Source organism: Xiphophorus couchianus, chromosome 21 (assembly GCF_001444195.1).
Source record: "Xiphophorus couchianus chromosome 21, X_couchianus-1.0, whole genome shotgun sequence".
NCBI lineage: Eukaryota > Metazoa > Chordata > Actinopteri > Cyprinodontiformes > Poeciliidae > Xiphophorus > Xiphophorus couchianus.
Genome location: NC_040248.1, coordinates 15,531,530 through 15,550,325, shown reverse-complemented (window position 1 = coordinate 15,550,325; position 18,796 = coordinate 15,531,530). Strand labels below are relative to the sequence as shown.

At 37.2% G+C, this 18,796-nt stretch overlaps 2 protein-coding genes and 1 long non-coding RNA gene across 4 annotated transcripts; 1 reads left to right on the top strand and 2 right to left on the bottom strand.

Moving 5' to 3' along the window:
* Positions 1-701: 701 nt before the first annotated feature.
* LOC114136498 (uncharacterized) lies at positions 702-2,736 on the top strand. Its single transcript, XR_003593825.1, has 2 exons — positions 702-2,438; positions 2,518-2,736. It is a non-coding gene; the product is annotated as an uncharacterized LOC114136498 (long non-coding RNA).
* Positions 2,737-2,764: 28 nt separating this feature from the next.
* On the bottom strand, positions 2,765-6,662 carry ropn1l (rhophilin associated tail protein 1-like). Its single transcript, XM_028004500.1, has 6 exons — positions 6,497-6,662; positions 5,993-6,125; positions 5,229-5,352; positions 4,812-4,973; positions 4,012-4,190; positions 2,765-2,917 (listed from the first exon to the last, which is right to left on the bottom strand). Exons 2-6 carry the CDS (start codon positions 6,121-6,123, stop codon positions 2,833-2,835), a joined length of 681 nt encoding a protein of 226 aa, XP_027860301.1. The 5' UTR covers positions 6,124-6,125; positions 6,497-6,662; the 3' UTR covers positions 2,765-2,832.
* Positions 6,663-7,371: 709 nt separating this feature from the next.
* On the bottom strand, positions 7,372-18,225 carry nup58 (nucleoporin 58). 2 transcript variants are annotated; one of them, XM_028005178.1, is made up of 14 exons: positions 17,822-18,225; positions 17,194-17,357; positions 17,067-17,099; positions 16,691-16,957; positions 16,407-16,572; positions 16,190-16,255; positions 15,913-16,087; positions 15,608-15,687; positions 15,296-15,414; positions 15,095-15,177; positions 14,705-14,906; positions 9,999-10,082; positions 9,199-9,297; positions 7,372-8,808 (listed from the first exon to the last, which is right to left on the bottom strand). In XM_028005178.1, the coding sequence occupies exons 1-14, from the start codon at positions 17,899-17,901 to the stop codon at positions 8,642-8,644; spliced, it is 1,785 nt and encodes a 594-aa protein (XP_027860979.1). In that variant the 5' UTR covers positions 17,902-18,225; the 3' UTR covers positions 7,372-8,641. The 2 variants fall into 2 exon arrangements, with proteins under 2 accessions (XP_027860979.1, XP_027860981.1); XM_028005180.1 differs by lacking the exon at positions 9,999-10,082.
* Positions 18,226-18,796: the final 571 nt, after the last annotated feature.

Sequence of the window (18,796 nt, the reverse complement as noted above, 5' to 3'; positions counted from 1 at the left end):
GTAGGTAGGTAGGTAGGTAGATAGATAGATAGATAGATAGATAGATAGATCACATAAAAGAACAATCAGTAATAAAATTTATAGCATTTATAAACCAGTGGTTAAACTTTTCACTCTTACTGTATATGTGGTGATATCAGTGTTATTACCTAATATTGTAGTTTTATTAATCTGGGACTATTCATACATCTTGAACTTAAGCATATTTGTCTTACTGTTAAGCTGTTAAATGCTAAACTATTACAAGAGGTACTTGTAATAGAAGCAATAAAAGATGTATAACACCAACATAATCAAACATAACCATAACTTTTCTCCAGACTTTTTGTATGTCACAGTAGGCAAGCTGAGTCTCTCTCTGTCAGCTGTTTTGCCTGAAAACAAAAGCTAGATGTGCTGACTATACTCCTACTTAGCTCCTGACATTGTTCTGGGGAAAATCTAGATGCTACGAAGTTGAATCCGTGTCATGCATGTGGATGAAGTTCACAGGTTTTATCATCCCATCCTGGATTGCCCTGCAAAAGACACATTTGAAGTATGTTAACTATTTTTTTAGGCAAAGTCTCCCACATTCACCAGACACAAATATACACAATAAATAAATAAATAAATAAATGAGTTATCTCTCACCACAGAGCAGCTAGATATGCTCAACACCATCAGAAAACAACATGAATCATGTTTTCCCTTTTCCTTACCCTTAGAACTGTTACACAACAGCTACACACAAGAACACTAACAGGGGGTCTTTGTGTCCGTTTTCTCTCCTCTTGCCTGTTACACACTGTTCTGCAACTTTCCCTGATTCCCCAGAGATGTGATCTTATAGGCAAAGCTTCGAAAAACAAAAAAGAAACAATAAAAATGGTGCAATAAGGTCCGCCCTGCAGCAGAGATTCCTACAGGGCTGACATATTTGCAATGACATCATATTCTTTCCATGTTTCAACACCTTTAAAACAATGGGACTTACAGGACCGAAGCTGTAAATGTGACCATTGTTTCCCGAAGATGAATCCTGGAAATAGAAGCGAGTTGCCCAGACTAAAAATTAGGTATATATATCAGGAAACTTAAGGATATGAAAACAGATGTTCAGTTGATAGCATCCTGGGGGGGGAAGGTATCAGAACACCAAAAGGTCAGTAAATACAGGAATGCATCTTCATGTTAAAACAACAAGTTCATGGGGTATTGCTTTGAGTGAATTATTCATGAAGAAGAGCATAATCTACTTTACCAGGGCAATCAACAAGGACAGGTTTTACCTGACAAGGTGGGTCTCTATAATTGTAAGAAGGGTAAATGATCACGTCCTTGATTATTGAAACACCAATTTCCTCTGTTAGTGATATACCTCAGAATCACAGTGCAACAATATCCACTCTCTACTTCCTAAGCAACAAAATGAACCTATAGGTCCCAATAGAAGTGAATCATACTCTTTCTAGGAACAGAGTTATAGCTTCATTGAATTGACAGTGTATAGCTTCTCTGCATTGTTGTATATAGAAAACAGCAATTTGCAAGTTCAAGTCTCTATTTTTTATTTATTTAGTTATTTTACAAATTAGTACTAATATACAGTATATTGTTATATATTCTGGAGTATAACCTTAGTTATCTACAGTCATACCTCTTGAATTTTTCACATTTTTGTTTTTTGTAAATTATGGGACATTTTAATGTGATATACCATCACCACATAGCACGTAATTGCAAAGTCTAAGAATGTTCTTTGTGTTGTCTCTGTTTTGCCCTGTGATGAACTGGTGACCTTTCCAGGTTGTACCTCACCTCTCGCCCAATTAGCTTTCTTTATAGACAGTGGATCGATGGCTTTTTCTTCCATATCATAATTATGCATTACTTTCAGTTAATGCTAGTTAAAAACAATGTTGTTGTACCTGTAATGTGAGACAATCTGAACAATGTTTGAGGGGTATGAATATATTTACTTGACATTATATCCATTTTTTATGTAATGCAGCTCAATTTGCTGAATTACATTAACTCATTCAAGAAGTTTCTTTAATAACATTTTTGTATTTGTATGTTTTATACGATAAAAGCATTTTGCAAACAGAGTGGCTTTCTGGGCAGATTCCAAAGAATTGAATTTGTTATTGTCAAGACACTGCCAGACTATTTCTCTGGGGGTCATCTTGAACATGTCTGTTTTAAGACCTGACAACATTCCTTCTGTGTTGTGTCACATGGGTGGAGAGACCGCTGTTATTAAGTTATCGGTCGTTCTATCTGCCCTTCAGTCGCCTCGAATTGATCACAGCTGCAGCCCTGCAAGAGGCACTGTTCGGTGCATGTGTGTAAGAACGGAGGATGCTTTCAGAAGAAAACAGAGTCTCGGTTTGCCACATGAGAACACGTCTTCAGAATATGCTTTTGCTTTGAGCGTCTTGCATGACAACCCAAAGGTGAACAAAACACAAGCCTCTGAACTGAGCTGGAAATTGTGCTCTGATGCTAATCTCTTCCTCTTCTTCGTTTGCTCAGGAAGAATGAATACCCAAGATAAAAGGCCAGTAATGGTGAGACTGTAAGCTGATAGTTTCCATGGATGATAAATGAACTTAGGCTAATCCAGGCAAATGAAAATGAGGAATAAAACACAGGCTGTGAGGCAGTTGTGTACCTCTGTTCATGCTCAGAAAAAGCAATCTCATTAGCCCTGACATTAGCTGCTTCACCTTTACATCAACATTTAGACAGAATGAGTATTTCTAACAATTAATGGGACGAGTTGGAGTACTCATGGGTTCTTTTAATAATTCACCACAATGACTCCCTTCCTTTCTTCTGTTGCTTCTTTTAGTCTTCCATAGCCATTTTTTTGACCACAAACTTCCTCCTGGGGTAGAAGTTGGAAACTTGAATCATGCCGTTCTGCTTGTTGCTGTCGGGCAGAGACACCAGCACATTAAGGCAACACCAAGGATTTTTGCAACAGTGAATATCACAATCTCACAACATCATTTGAGGCAGAGAGGAACTGGCTGAGCTCATAAACTGTCTGTGCTTCTTAGCCAACTGACACTGACTGTCACAAATGGTGGACCAAGCTGAACCGAAAGCAGTGTGTGTTTTCTGCACTGTCAACACTGCACAGAAAAAAACATACTGGCATCACTCTCTCAGCATTTTTAAGTCAATGTGATGCATAAATTCTTTTGTCATCCTGCGTTTATTTCAGCATAAATGTCATCAATCCACACACAATTCCACGTAAAAGCAAAGCAAATTCACATTTTATATGTATTTGGATATGGTGTGGTAAAGTTTAAACGATCTGATGCATTATGTGAAATCATTTGTGATAAGAACCTTGGCATTACAGCCTTGATCTGTAGTGCCATCCAAGAGCACTACAGACCAGGGCTTCTCATTTCATCTTATTGCTGAAATTAAGAGATTCAATGTGAGAAGTTTAAATGTACTCATCAGGATCATGCATGTCATATTAACTTGGTATTTTCTTGCCAGAATAAACTTCAGTGATTTTTAGCTGGAAATGTAAGTTTGTGTCTTAACCTAATGCTAATGCAGACAATTAAGCTTTGAGCAAGCTTCTGGAATAATTCTACCTGGATATTTGTTGTTCTCATCAGAGATTTTAGGATTCATTAAAATTATCATTGTTATTTTTTCTTTGGCATTAACTCAACTTTTAACAACAATCTCTGTCATTCAACCGTGTTTGATTTGGTGGAAGTTGAAGAAATTCGAGAAAGTCCTCCTTCAGTATCTCATCTACTTTGCATCCAATTCAATTCTGGACTAGAGACAATTTCCAAAGAATTAAAACTTATACTCTTAAGTTTTAAAATCCATTTAAGTTGTTTGCTGCTTTAAATGCCATAAATTATGATGCTACATTTTAATTAAGCCATAATGGAGAATTGTGTATAAATCAATGTAATAAAAGTGGTTTCAAATTATTTAAGGTTTAAGTATGTAACATAAACATGCAAGGGTAAAAGAAGAACCTACATTAGTGGCATCAGGCTGTGGAGGAAGGTCTCAGTGTGGTCCTCTGCTTTGTCCTCCCCCTCTAGTTGAGCCAAGTAGGTGTAGAGATGGGAGAAGGTATCGAATGGGATCCTCGAAGGGCCACCCTCCTCATCAGTTGTCAGGATCTCACAGGCGTACTTCATAGAGCTTATAAGAGTCTGGAAAACGCCAACGACGGAAGCACAGACAAAGGAGTTCCATGCAAAATAAGAAAAAAAAAAAAATTGGCAAGAAAATTAATATGCATTCAGCTTTGAAAAGCAATTACATGCCACATGTTATGTGTATGAAGAAATAAATAAGAGGCCAATGATATTAAATAAATAAATAAACGAGTGTAGGTCGAGACTGCCCTCATGTGGTTTAAGTGTTCAATCGACTTGATCGCATCTTTTCCAAAACTGCACAGTACTTTCCTAATTCCTGGTTGTTGTTGTTTTTTCTTCTTTTGCAGACACAAAGGCATCTATATGCTGAAATAAATTCTCTTTCATCTGCCTCCAGTGCTGTTTCTCCTTGGTCCAAAAACGATTGGCTTCACTGGAGAAAATTGATTCATGTTAAAGAAAAAGGCTTATGGAATCCTTCTGTCTGCAGCCTGCGAAGCCAAAAAAAGAGAGCCTGGACCAAAGATCTCCGAGTCTGGTTTGTTCCACTAGATGCTCAGACGAGGAGATGAAGAAACACAACTCCTAAGGTTCTCCTCTTGTGCTTAACCTTCAGATTAAGTAGTAAGAAGCAGTATCAGAAATTAGATTTTGCCTTGTGTTAGACCTCACCCCTCCAAGAGCACTACAGCCCAGGGCAAAAAACTCCATCCAGTTGATTTTCGAATCAAAGCTGCCCAACGACAGCAGAGCCTCCAGTTGTTCCATGGGAAGACATAGAGCCTTCCATTTCAGCTGCACATCCTCTTTGCTGCAAGTTTCCTTTGGAGACAACTGTGACAGGGTGGGAAAAGAAGAGAGATGCAAATACATAGGTGAAAACTGTGAGTTTACGTGCATCCTTATTGTAATATCCCAAACAATAATACAACACTGCTTTTAGTAGACATGTCTAGTTGAAAAGTTAGCATAAGTAAAATCTCAACATAGACGGAAAGAGGGATTTTCATTAAAGTTAACTACAAATAAGGTAAAAAATAATTTAACAATGATATATAACAACAACAGTTTTGAGCAAACTCTTCCTACCTGCTTGTGGAGGATCTTCAGTAGACCTGGAGTCAGTCCAGTGTCAGTCTTCTGAGTGGCAACATTCATCTCCAGCCTCTCCTTTACTGGAAGACACTCCCCTTTGGCCAGTGCATTGAAGTATCTGGGATGTAGTTTTGGCATGTAATAACCACACATTATATTGATATAGAGTGTATCAGTGTAAAAATGAGCATGTGCACCTCAACCAGCTTAATAATATTTTATATTATTGAGCTGGATGAATAGAGGAGTTGTACTCATGTATTGTTCATGGCACCTGTTTGATCTTGATCTTATTTCAACAATATTTTGATATGAATTTACAGGCAGGGTGACTTTCAGTATCTCTCAGAGAAAGCAGAGCTTTGTTTTACCTCCGTTATTTTTTTGCACAAAGGAAATTTGTAACATGTTGCTCGATTTTAGGTTTTTATAAAAGCTCTGTAGGTTAACACAATAGTAGACAGGACAATCCTAGGGGAAGAGAAACAAACATCCTGTATGCTTCGAATTCAGCCGGCATGTTAAACATTTTATTTTTTTACTTTGTTAAGAGAAGGCATTTAGTTTAACCACAGAAACTGCATGGAAGCCCCTGGGAGCTAATTACAGCCTGTCAGTAGTAAGGGAGAGAGGTGCACAGGTGAAAGGTAGCTTGGAGACACTTTTTGTGAATTATTTTGACGGAATAAATAAACCACAGCAAAATCGCACACGTCTATCCACCCCCCTAAACGATGTTGATGACATTTAACACATACGCTGAACACCACTGCAGCAAATCTTTGGGCTGTGTTCGGATAGCTGCCTTGGTGAAGCTTTTGAGGATGTCCGGTAGCTCGGGAGGGATGTTGATTTGTTGGGCGCAATAGAATGTGTCTGGAAGAGGCATGCCTACAGTGTGTACACATTGCAATACAGTCAGGTTAGCAGATAAACACAAACCAATAGAAAGCCAATTTTCTTGACTTTGTGCCCATACTCGTGGAAACATGACTAATTTTGGTAGGCACAGTAATGTCCACAATTATGCATAATAGTATCAAGTAAAAAGTTTAACTATAAGATAATGCTACCCGAATCTATCCAATTAAAAGAAAAATAGTAATAGGAAAAATATTACATTTAAATGAGAAATAATATAGATTTTTGATCAGTTATTTGCTCAATTCATTTCGGCTTATCTTTTAACACTTACACGTTTTTATTATTTTCAGTTCTTTCCAGCTGATTAAAACGTTGACTAAAAATGTTAAGATACCTACCTGGAGAATAACGGCTGTGGACAAAGACTAAAAAAAAAACAACAAAAAAAAAAAAGAAGAAATTTTTTAATTAAAGGCGAGCCGAGAGGTTAAAATGCAGCTGTTTGGAACACACAGTATTGTAATATTTTTGTCGCCTAGCAACGGAGTTCTTCTTCTTGAGAGGTAAAGAGTAAGGAATGTTGTCATATCGCCCTCTGTCGTCCTTCTGCCTGTGTAAAAATCGTGTCTGATTAATACGTCGCACTTCTACGGTAATGAGTGAGTGTCATACTTAAAGACAAAATATGGTTCATTATTTCCACGATTAAACACACACACGTATATAGTTTACATTATTTTTATATTTAAAAGGTTTTGGGGCGTATTCACAATTAGGACAGCTTGTAAATTTGTGTTTGACTTGGGGGGGGGTGATGGCTAAATGTAAAGCACATATTCATCGTTAAAACAGCTTTTCCCACAAAATGTACGCCAAAGTTCCTCTGCTGTTGTATGCAAATGCCATGATGTGAAAAAAAAATAGCACTCTGGAAACCAGTTAAAACATTTTCTGGTACAGCTGCCAAGGTCTCTCACATTCCTTTATTAATAAATAGTAAATCTAAACTAAAAAGATCACCAAGAAATATTAAATGCAATTTTGAAAAATCTATGTCAGTTATTACAATTCAGGGTAATCATGTAATTTATTGACCAATAGTGTAATTTGAGCTCAAAATCCATATTTGAGATCTACAATTTTAATCTTTTCGGGTGTGTTGGAAACTGCATTAAATCCAAACTATTATTCCCTATGCAATTAATGTATCCCTCGTAATGAAAAGGAAAGCCATCTGCAAATTATCTTAGAAAAAAATCTGGAGAAACTCATCTGTGGCAGCCGGAAATTCAACAGGCAAAAGATTTTATTATTAAACAGCATCTCAAAAATACAGATCTTAACAGACCGAATAGAAAACAAGAATACAACTACAATTATTTGGTAATAACCAAAGAGACACGGACAAAAATAGACACAGTTCTTAACCCAACGCTCAACGGAAGCATGATAGCTGAGTGACAGGCATATTTACACATTCACACGATCACTATCAGATCACATACACCAGATAGTGCAAACTTTACCTAGCACATGTATAAACCGAGCAAGCTGAATATGCTTGAGAAACTCAAAATAAACGTAACATTTTATAGGCCTATTGAGGACAAGGAGCACAGTACTTTTCCCCACAGTCTTACAATACCTTGGTGAAGACGCAAAGAGAAATTCTGTCTATGAGAAATGATCAAACAATTAGAATGCATCTCAGCAAAAACAGATTTTGTGGACAAAACATCGGAAAACCCACAAGATGTTTGTGTTCTTAATTTTTTTTTTTTCTGAATGTCGTAGTTTCCTTCACTTGATACAAAAATAAAATGGCATCTTCCTAAAGACACATTGTACAGTCTGGGACCTAAACTCTACGATCAAATGTTCACTGACACTGGTAGATTCCGGCTATACTGTTCCCTTTTCCCATTACCTCTTTAAAAAAAACAAAAACTCCTCTTTGGACGCAACTTGAGGGAAGTTAATTGCACAGAAGCACTGTTCTGAAAGAGTTTTTGATGCAATGGAGAGAAAACTACAGTTCATTAGAAAGCACAAAACATGTTTATCTTATACAATTAGACAAAACAAAAAATCTCAAAATAACTGAGCAATTTGTTGTTGAACCAACTGTTTTTGCCTTAGCCTTTCCCAAAGCATTGTTACACCAAAGACAAGAGTGAGAAACAAACTGTTAGAGGAAATTCTAATGGGCATAATCAAGCTTCATAGTTTCATCTCGCCATCTGACACTGTGCTGATGGGATTCGTTGCCTCTTTGCTCACATCAGCTATGGCATAATAACAGAATAATGACAAACAAAACAGGACAAATTATGCCAGATTGTCCACAGGATTCATTCTTTCCAGGTTGAAATAACATTACTAAAAATAGTCTGTTACATGATAGAATCTTCTCCCTCAAACCAATGTTCCTTGTTTTTTTAAGGTAACAATTTATCTTAGCACTGTTTCTATGCTTTTAAGGAGGCCAAGCTGTTCTTTGCTACAAGCCACTAGATGGTCTGTATTCTTTTCTTAATCTGTTTCTATCTTTTCCCCCTTTTATTCCCAGCGGGGGGCTTCTTCAGCTGGAGAGCTGGGGTTGTGCCAAAGGCACTGCCTGGCTGGTTCGAAACACCAAATGTCAGCCCAGCAGACTGGTTGATGCCGGGGTTGCTGAAGTTGAAGCCGGAGCTGCTGGTGCTACCAAAACCTAGGGATGCAAGAGGGTCAGACAAAAAGATGATGTAGGAGGTTTCACATAAATATTTTAGGACACTTAAAAGGTAAGACGGTCTTTGATGATTGTTTTTTACATATGGAGTTCAGCCTCTGAATTTAAAACTGACAATATTAGAGATTTGGGTCTGCCCGGGGTGTGTAGACATGCATAAGAAAACATTGTCGAGAAAAAAGTTGTGAAGCTTGCTGAAACATGTTTAACTTCGAAAATACACTTCATTCTGCATCAATTACTTAAATTACTAAAGAACAGAAAATATAATTAAAAATAAATAAAAAGAAGACAGGCTGTACTTTTATTAGATACTGTCTTTATTAAAGCTTGTTTACTGGGGCATGTGTGATCCAGATTTCCATATACCTGCACTCAGACTGCCCCCTGCAGGCTTATTGGTGGAGGAGAATCCAAAAGAAGACCCTCCAGTTCCAACTCCACCAAACCCTGGCCCACCTCCAAAACCTGTGGGAGAGAACAACAAGGAAGTCAGACCGAGGTAGGTGTGCAGCCTGCACTGAGAACAAACAATGAGCAGTGTCTCAGGAGTGCACACAGACAGGCATAAGCAAGCGTAAGCAAAAAGGGAAAAAAAAGAAACCTCAGCTGAATCATTAAGCATTATGTACATCTCAGCGTTTAATTACAGATTACAAAGCAATGTACTGCAAACTGAAGACAAAGGAGAGATGATGTGGTCAAGTTTCATAAAATACACTCCTAACAAGGCAAAACACCAACACTGTGCGCTCAAACCACCTGCTCCCAAACTCTCAAAGGGATTTGTCTTTAATTTGCAAAACATCGTTTAGTGACAGATTCCTTTCGCAGAATGACAAATTAGCGACACATTTATGCCAAGCCCCTCAGTTTTTTTTAAACCGATACGCATAAACAATGCAGTTTGTCAAGTGTTCCTGTGGTGTGAACGCACATTACAGCTGAGAAGGAAGAATAAAGAGCGGAAGGGGGGAATAAGATTCTGAGCCTGCACAAGTCAGGCCTGCCTCTCTCTCTCTCTTTCTCTCTCTCTCAAGCACACACAAGAAATTTTATAGTAAAAAAACAGACAAAAGACATTTGGCATTTGGGAAATTGTAGACTACGGAACATAATGGGGATAATAGAGGGGAGTATATACAACTCATAACAGGCAGAGGTAGTACCTCCAAGTGTAGAAGAGCCCAAACTAGTGCCTACTGCTGAGGCAAAGGGGTTTCCAAAACCTGCCCCCAAAGGTGCCTGGGTGCCTAAGGTACAAAAAGACAGGATTTGTTTTACTTCTATAAACGTGCCTTTAGAGTGCAAGTTAAAAACCAAACAGCAAAATTTGCAGCCGTTATACTCAATTTTATTTTCTAAAACTCCCCCATTAAGAAAATGCCGTTAACTTTTAAAATATAGCAGAAAAACAGCAATCTGGATCTTTTTTTTTTTTTTTTTTAGGTCCAACCTGTTTCGACTGACTTTCACAGATTAGGCTTTTTTAACTGATAGAGGTAGCAGATTTGAAACCAACAGAGAATGAATTACAATTATTCCTTACTCTTATCTGATTTTTTTTCCCATTAAACTCGAGGTGCATCAAAGCACATGGTGTTGGTTGACATTTTTATCGGTGGAAAAATAATAATCCTTAGTTTAGCTGCATTCACTAAACTGGGGAAAGAAACTGATCAAAGATGATGAAGGGAACAATATATCAATTTCATTGTTTGGCCTATTGATTGGTGTATAAATTAGTTCTGCAATGCCTGAACTAATTCATTGAATATACATATATTTAATACGTATATTGAATATGTATATTGTAATATGACAGATTTAGCTTTATTTCCCTTTAAAACAAAAGCTATAGTAGCCATTTTTTACAGTTCATAAGTAGAAGTATGATCGATAAGAAAATTCAAGGTCTTCTACTACTCTACTCTAGATATGATTATAAACATCAATTCCACTTTTTCAAAATGCTACAGCTCCTTATAAATGAGGAAAAAAACATAACCAGACAGATTGCTAGTTCTTTCACTCAGAAACTTGTCCTTTTTCCCTTTTTATGCAGTTGTTTCTTTCTGTACTGCCCGGTTAGCCTCCACTGCTAAAACAACCTCAGTCAAAAAGAAACAAGGACAAACGTTTCTTTGTTTAAAAACTGATTTATTGTCAATTTAAATGCAATTCCACTTACATAAACACAAACATTTAGGAACAGAATTGGCTATTATTTGCTAACTGCTACTGCATTTGACAAGTTTCCAAATCTTCAAGATTTCTGAGAGTGAATGAACTAGCATACGCCCCTCCTAACAAAATGCACCACACAATTATTGTATATAGTTTATAAAGGCACACCATATTATATATTAATGTATTGTTATTAACAGGCATTGGATATATAGGTTTAAACATACCATTACAAGAACTAGAGATTACGATAAAACAAAATCTGAAATTGGCATTTGTGATTTAGCTTCAGTGTAAACTGGTCAAAAAGAACTGTGGAAATGAATGTACAACGTTCTGTAAATTCCTGGAGATATTGACAAGTATAATTTTGATGCTTGAAGCTCTAATAAATAAAAAAAAACCTACATGTGATTGTTTCAGGCCAAAATGTTGGCAATAAAGTATAGAAACACAAAGATAAAATAGAGTAAATTTAAACATAAAAAAAAAAGAGGCTTAATTTTCTGCACTCTCGTGCCAAATCTGAAGAAAAAGGAAAACTGAGAGGAGTTTGTCATTAATTAAGCAGGTCAAGAACAGAAAAAAATTCTGATAATCAAAAAAATACAGAACTTCACATTTTTCCCCTTTATCATAAAAAAAATAAAATAAAGGGGGGTAGATGGGATGACACCTGCCTTACCAATAACATTCAAAACAATAACAGCATTCAAATAGAGAGAACTGTCAGACACTCAATATAAGAAATAAGGCCAGCAAATATCCAGTTAAAACACTTCAAAGCCCAAACACCTTATGAAACGTCGGTTTTTGTTCTTTATTTTCAGTGTTATTGCGCCAACTAATGACTATGGAAGACGCCGTGTTAAATGTTAATGGAAGAATACACAAAAATGAATAGAAGATAATATTTTAGCAATCTGGCTTCACAAATGGTTAGGTTTAATAAATAAGGAATGAAATATTCAAAGTTGTGGGGTTTTTTTTGATGCAAAGTGACCATTGAGAAACAGAGTGGCTCACTCACTGCTATGACTATCAGCAACATTAATACTATTGTGTTCATTGGCTTAAAAAGAGTACCGGTAGTTATTTTTCTTACTATTATGCTCACCAGGTCAAAAAAACATAACCTTACATGGCACAATGAAACACGGCAATCTGTAAATGTGAATAAACAATGAGACCTCCCTGATCTCTCCATTTCATTTTGGCACCAATCGTAGATCACTGATAGCTGTGGACCAGCGTGAGCAGCAAATACTTTCTTCAAACAATTAAAGAAACATAAATACGATCTCACCTGACTCGGAACCAGCTGAGACCAACAAAGTGTTCAGTCTAGAAAAGTGAGAATTGTTCATAGGAGATAATCCAAAGGGAGTACTACTATGCTTTAAAAAAATACACCTGACTGCTTTCAGTGAAGTGAAAGTAATTTTAAAATGGACCAGCCCTGTTAAGCCGACAGTAGCCCTTAGGTGAAGCAGCTTTTATCAAGTATCAGTGGTATGGCCTCCTTGCGAGCAACCCTACCAAATGGATTAAACTGAGACAAAGAGCATCTTTATGACTATTGAGCAGGATTTCCAGTTTAGGCAATTAATTGGTTCGTATTCTAGTCCTGAGTCTTTTTGGCATGTTCCCCCTTCCGTCCCGAAAGATACAAGTCTAAACAATACCAGGTCAACACAATCATTGGGACACTGTCAAGTATTTAGGTAAAACAATATTTTAGAGGTAAGTGCCAGCCAGCAGCACATTTAGTGTTGCGTCTGCTGTGAAACTAAACATCTTTCAATGTTATTCGTAGCTCGCACTAAATTAAGCACATGAAAAACAGATTAAATAAATAGTTTAATAAATATGATGTGTGATTAGGATTAAAGATTTTTGTTCAGAGAAAAAAAAAATAAGAATTGAGAAAAGATGACGATATTGCTAAAATCTGTCACTGAAAAAAGGTAACCTCTCACAAATATGCAACAACTTTAAGTGTAAAAACAATGAGGAGTGCATTTAAAACTGCAAGCATCCCCTATTGGGCAGCAAGAACATACAAGGTTGCAATTATCTAGTTAATCTGTATCAATTTAGCTTTACATCAAAAGAGCAAAAAATGACTGGAAGCAGGCAACAAGGTGGCTTTTTACTCCTACCACACACAGCTTCTATTGTTGCAGATGTCTGAACTGCTTTGTGTAAATAGTGAAAAAGCAATGGATTCCTCCTTGGCATGTATGATCAAATGTGGTTGGATTGTTTATACGATTTATACTAAAATTTAAAGAGAGGCTTATTGTGATTCATAAACAGTTCAAGAGCAGCTGAAGATCTTTTTGAAAAAGAAAACAGCAAAAGTTTACACAGTCTGCATTTCTGCCATTTGTGACCTTAGTTCAACTTTTAAAACTCAACCAACATTAGCCTTACAAATCTACAGACTACGTTAAATTATCATACATCAGAAGCCCTGATATGCCTGTTTATGCTCATCAGATGTCACTTTTAACATCCCAGATATGACTGCACATATAAAAGATTATTGTTATTTGACTTGTAAACTATTTTTTTTCTTAAAAGAACTAAAGTAAATACTTGGGGATATCTCTGAAGACAGACAAAGAGCTGATTTGTTGGGATACTGCAAAGGATTATTAAATCAGCATTCTTAATTAGTCTGCTCATGTACCAAAACAACTGCTATATTTGTTTGAAATATTTGATTAAAAAAACATGTAATTTAGGAACCTTTATAGAACATTTGGGGATTATCTGTTTCCATTAAAAAGTGAGCTAAGGATTCACACTAATCTTAAGGAACCAGGATTCTCTGAACCAGGCATTTTAATATATATATTTTTAAGATTTTCCTTTTCAAAACAACATCAGAGCCAAGTTGTCCACTCTGCTTAAAATTTCTACTTTGAGTGTAAGAAAGCTTGTACCTCGATCAACCAGAGACCCCCCACCGCCCTCGTAAGAAAAAGCTGGACTGAAAAAAGTAACATTTTAATATATAAACAAAACATCAACAGCCCACCTAATTAAACGTAGATCTACAGCTCTGCGCAGTATTTCGATAGCTCGGTCGACATTTGTCATCTAAATATAAATCAATATAAATCACAGCAAATTTTTGATCCCAACCCCACCTCATAACATTCACACGTCAGGCTCCTTTGGATTGTTTGAATAAAAGAAGATCCCTAATGATTTAGAAACTGGAATATTTCGTTGTAGGCCTAAAAATACCAAAAAAAACCTACAGGGTCTGGTGTTCGTTGTGCACATGTATTACACTTCCTTACTTTACTTTTTGTAAGGTGCATAAAATAAGTGTCTATAAACCACAAAGTGTTTTTAAATTAGCGACAGGCTAATAAGGCAGCACAAAGGTTTCCTGTCAAAACTGTGCAGCAGATTTTTTTCCCTTTTCATTCTCCCTTTTCTTTAATGGTCACTCATATTTTAGAACCAGCTACATATGTTTTAGTCCAGTTATTTTCAAATAATTCTGCCAGCCATATTTTGAATGTTTTCCTCCCAAAATGTAGTAAATATAAAAAACACACAATCATCCCGTCTACAACGCTCTAAGACTTAACAGTCTCCTTTGCCTCATTGAACATCTTAAACAAGGTGAAGATGAGGAGAACTTTCTAAAACTTGAAGGCAGTCAGACCTGGAGTTGGCTGCTGTTGCTGGGTCAACGTGGCTGCCATAGCAACAGCTGCGGCATTGGGTACACTGGAGAATGGGGCAGGTCCGGTTGTGACTTGTGGCGCGCTCTGCCATTTCCTGTTGGAGGCTCGTTTGGACTCAAAGATGTCAGTGGAGTCTTCCAGGAAGGCTCTCCGGTAAGAAAGGTACTGATGTTTCAAGATCTATTGTGGAGAATAATAATAATAGAAAAAAATTACTTGCAGATGACAAATCCAAATGATCACATTTTCTTAAAATACACAAACATTTTTGAAAAAAATACATTATACACAAAAATATGTTGTTTTTTTTTTTACTGCTGGATCTTTTTGGAAGAAATTCACACATTACAAAAGAAGAAAAAACTGACCTTAACATTTTCATGGACAGACTGAAGCTGAGCAGCTTGTGCAACAAATGTTTGGTATAACTTCTGCATGGCCAGAGTCAGATCTGTAAATGGAAAACAGACAAAAAAATAACATTATAATCACATTTTATGTCAATTAATCAATAGGCACAGAAAGCAAAACCATTTAAAATAACAATGCTGTCCAGATTCCATTCTTGCCTTGCGGGGTGATGTTTGAGCCATTGCTCTGAGTAGTCAGGTGGTTCTCCAGTTCCTCTATCTGCTGCCGGAACTGTTGCAACTGCACCTCAAATTGGTCCACCAGGCTACGAAAATAACTGAAACGGGAATAACAACAGAACCGCTACAACAGAGGAACGAGGTTCTGCTTGTCATTTGGTAGTCAAACGCTCTAGCATTTGACAACTTCACACAATGTACTTACAATGTACAATTCATAAAGGTTGGTGATACAGAGATTAATTTGCTTACAGCCCTGCATTCTTGCACTGGATTTACTTAATAACTCACTCTGATGGAGCCGTGTTTTCATGCTGAAGTCCAGGGGGCGTCTTTTGCGTCCGCAGTGCTATGTCAGCATTTTTAAGCTCCTAACAAACAAAATAAGAACAGTCAACAGAGTGCAGACCAGTTGCATCATCACTCTGCCCTCGCCATCCACAGAGGAATATGCAACATTAACTACTGACACCCTAGAAAATTAGAATTGGGATTAGAGCATAGATGAACCTTCATTTCCATCAGATCCATTCTACAGTGAATTCTTTAAAAACAGTTAGTGAAACTTTTCATTCGTTTTTTTTTCCTCCTTTTACCTGTGCTGTCTCCAACTTCAGTTTATCAATAGCCAGACCTTGGCGCTGCAGACCGCTGGCGCAGACAGAGAGAAGTTGTTTGAGGCTTTTGATGTCATCTTGGACTTTAGAAATAGTCTTTGATGACATTCTGCTTATGTCTTCCTGAACCTGCTTCTGCTCTTTCACAAATTTTCTGTTAAAAGTAGGTAAAGAGCTGACATTTAGAAATCACTTGCAAATGACAAATCAACATTTAAACATTTTATTGATATTCCCACATATATCAAGTACTTACTGAAAATGTTCAACATCTTGGCAAATGACCGGTGGCAAGTTCTCATCTTTTAAAGCCTTGCTGTCCCTAAGAGAAGAATTCAACTATTTTTAATAGATGTTAATAAGGTAAACATTATCATGACAAATGGCTGTTGAGTGCCTTTTTCATATTTAAAAATGCTTTACGATCAAGTAAAAATATATTTATTTAACACAATTAGTTAAGTAGGACATACTGTGCATTGGTTCCAGATGAGGCGTCACTCTTACTCTCAGAGGAAGTGCTGAAGTCAACTCCACCCAGACCAATACTCGGGGCAGGAGCAGCTGATGCTGCTGTAGAGGTAGCCAATAGTGACCCCAAGGTAAGCCCGGTTCCTCCTCCAAGAGTCTGACCCAAACCTGGAAAACCAAATTTAGAACAGCTTTGAAGATTTTGAAACACATTTAAGTGTGTTCTCAGTCATTATGTCGTCCAAACCAACAAAAACGTTTACAGGCTTAGGTACTCTCGGCCCACCTGAGGTTCCAGTGCTGGAGAAGAGACCAGCGCCTAGGGACGGCACCGTTGAGGCTGCCGTGGAGGCTGTCATACCACCAAGACCGAGCGTGAACCCCGTGGCTCCAGGCTGCTGTGGAGCTGTCGATGTCAGGATGGAGCCGAAACTTAAACCCGCCCCAGTAGTGGAGGAGGTGGTGGTGGTGAGCGAAAAAGGAGTTGCAGACGCAGTGGGCTTGTTGAAGGCCAAACTAAAGCCGGTGGCTGCAGATGTAGTGGCAGGGGCGCCTAAAAGACAGTTTACATAAAGAGAGGACAGAAAAAAATATCAAACTTAAAAAGTCTCTCTGCTTAATGATAAGTCAAACCTTTGTTAGTTTTATTTTTGCATACATACCTAATGTAAGACCTGTGGCAGCTGCAGAGGATGCTAAAACAATATAATTCCAATGACGGTTATTACATGATGGATAACATTCAAAACAACTTCTTGTAATTTTCTGCAATATGAAAGGAATGCTTACTTGAGGCAGGTGTGTTGAAAGAAAAACCTCCCGCAGGTTTCTGGGCAAAAAGAACACCTCCAAGACCAAGAGATGGGGTGCTACTCGTGGTAGAAGCAGGGGTGGCAGCTGCTGTTCCCAGAGGAGTCCCAAAGGAAAGGCCACCGGCATTGGCCGCAGGTGCACTTTAAAAGAAAATCAGAATATTGGTCAACCATTTCCCTTGAATAATACTAAAAAAAATGATTAAAACAAAGTCTGTCATCTGCAGAGTAATTAACAATTATGTGCTGCGAATTAAACATTCTTAGAGTAAACTTTGAAAATAGTTGTAACAAATTTCAGTTGGGTAAAAAATAAAAATAAGGAACAGTCTAATGACGAGCTTTCGTTTTGTCCTCTCGTTCTTACATAGATGCATCAATTTATTTTTGCACATAAGTGGTAGCACAACCAAGAAACCTAAAACTAACACAAAAAAGAGGAGGTAACCTTTTATACCATGCGTTTAGCTAAGCTTGTGCTAATCCAGAGTCCTGGAGTATAACATACTTTGGACTTACAATAAAAAGCAACGCACGCTTTCTACAAAGTAAAAATTAAACAATGCTAACGTTAGCCACGTCGGCTATTTAAATATATGCATTACCTTGGGACGCCACCAAATGTGAATCCTCCACCCGTGTTGGTGGAGCCCAGATTCCCACCGCCAAAGTTAAAACCAGACATTTTGCTATAAAAGGTAAACAACTTGCATTAATAAGCCGTAGGATAGAGAGAGATCAAGCGTTAACTGTTAGCAAGCGTCAGTTAGCTCGCATGCCCGCGTGAGAGCAAAATAAACGGTTTTATCTTTGCTCAAAACATTATAAAATGAGAATGTCTTATCTTCCCAATGACTCCGGAGCTATTTCACTACTGACTACTGATGTTTTACTCCATACGGTATTATTCTTACACTCAAAAAAGCTATAAATATAGTACTTTCCGCATGGTATTACTTTTTCTATTGCCCGCCTGGTATTCCCCGAATGCAAGTGCATTTTGGGTAATTATTTTGTTTCGGAAACTACATTGCCCATCGTTCCCACTTTACTTCCGGTTAAAGATTGTACATGCGCAGAATGCCACCGTTGGTCAAGTCATGACAAAATCTTATTCCGACGTAGCTTTCCAAATAAAAGTTGTAGTTTTTAATTTGACTTTTCATGACGTTAAAATTATTTATCAAGAAAGCACATTGAAGCAATTCACTAATAGATAGGTTTGGTGGAATTAAACGAAATTATATACATAGTTTGCGGGCATTGTTTCAGCTGTCATACAGCTGTTTAATGTTGCCCATTGAGTTGTGAAAATCTTAGTAATTAGTTGTTTATTATTATTATTATTATTATTATTATTATTATTGCTATGCATCTAAAGTAATATGAGGTAGCTAGCAGGACAAAAAGTATTGATAAGAAGACAACTATTGAAGAAACAAGTAAACAAATAAATACCTAAAATCGTTTTTATAATTTTACACAAAAATGTAAAATTGTAATCTAGTAGACTGTTTTTGCCACTGAGATACTATCAACATAATGATAATATCTCAATGTAATATGATCTCATTATATTG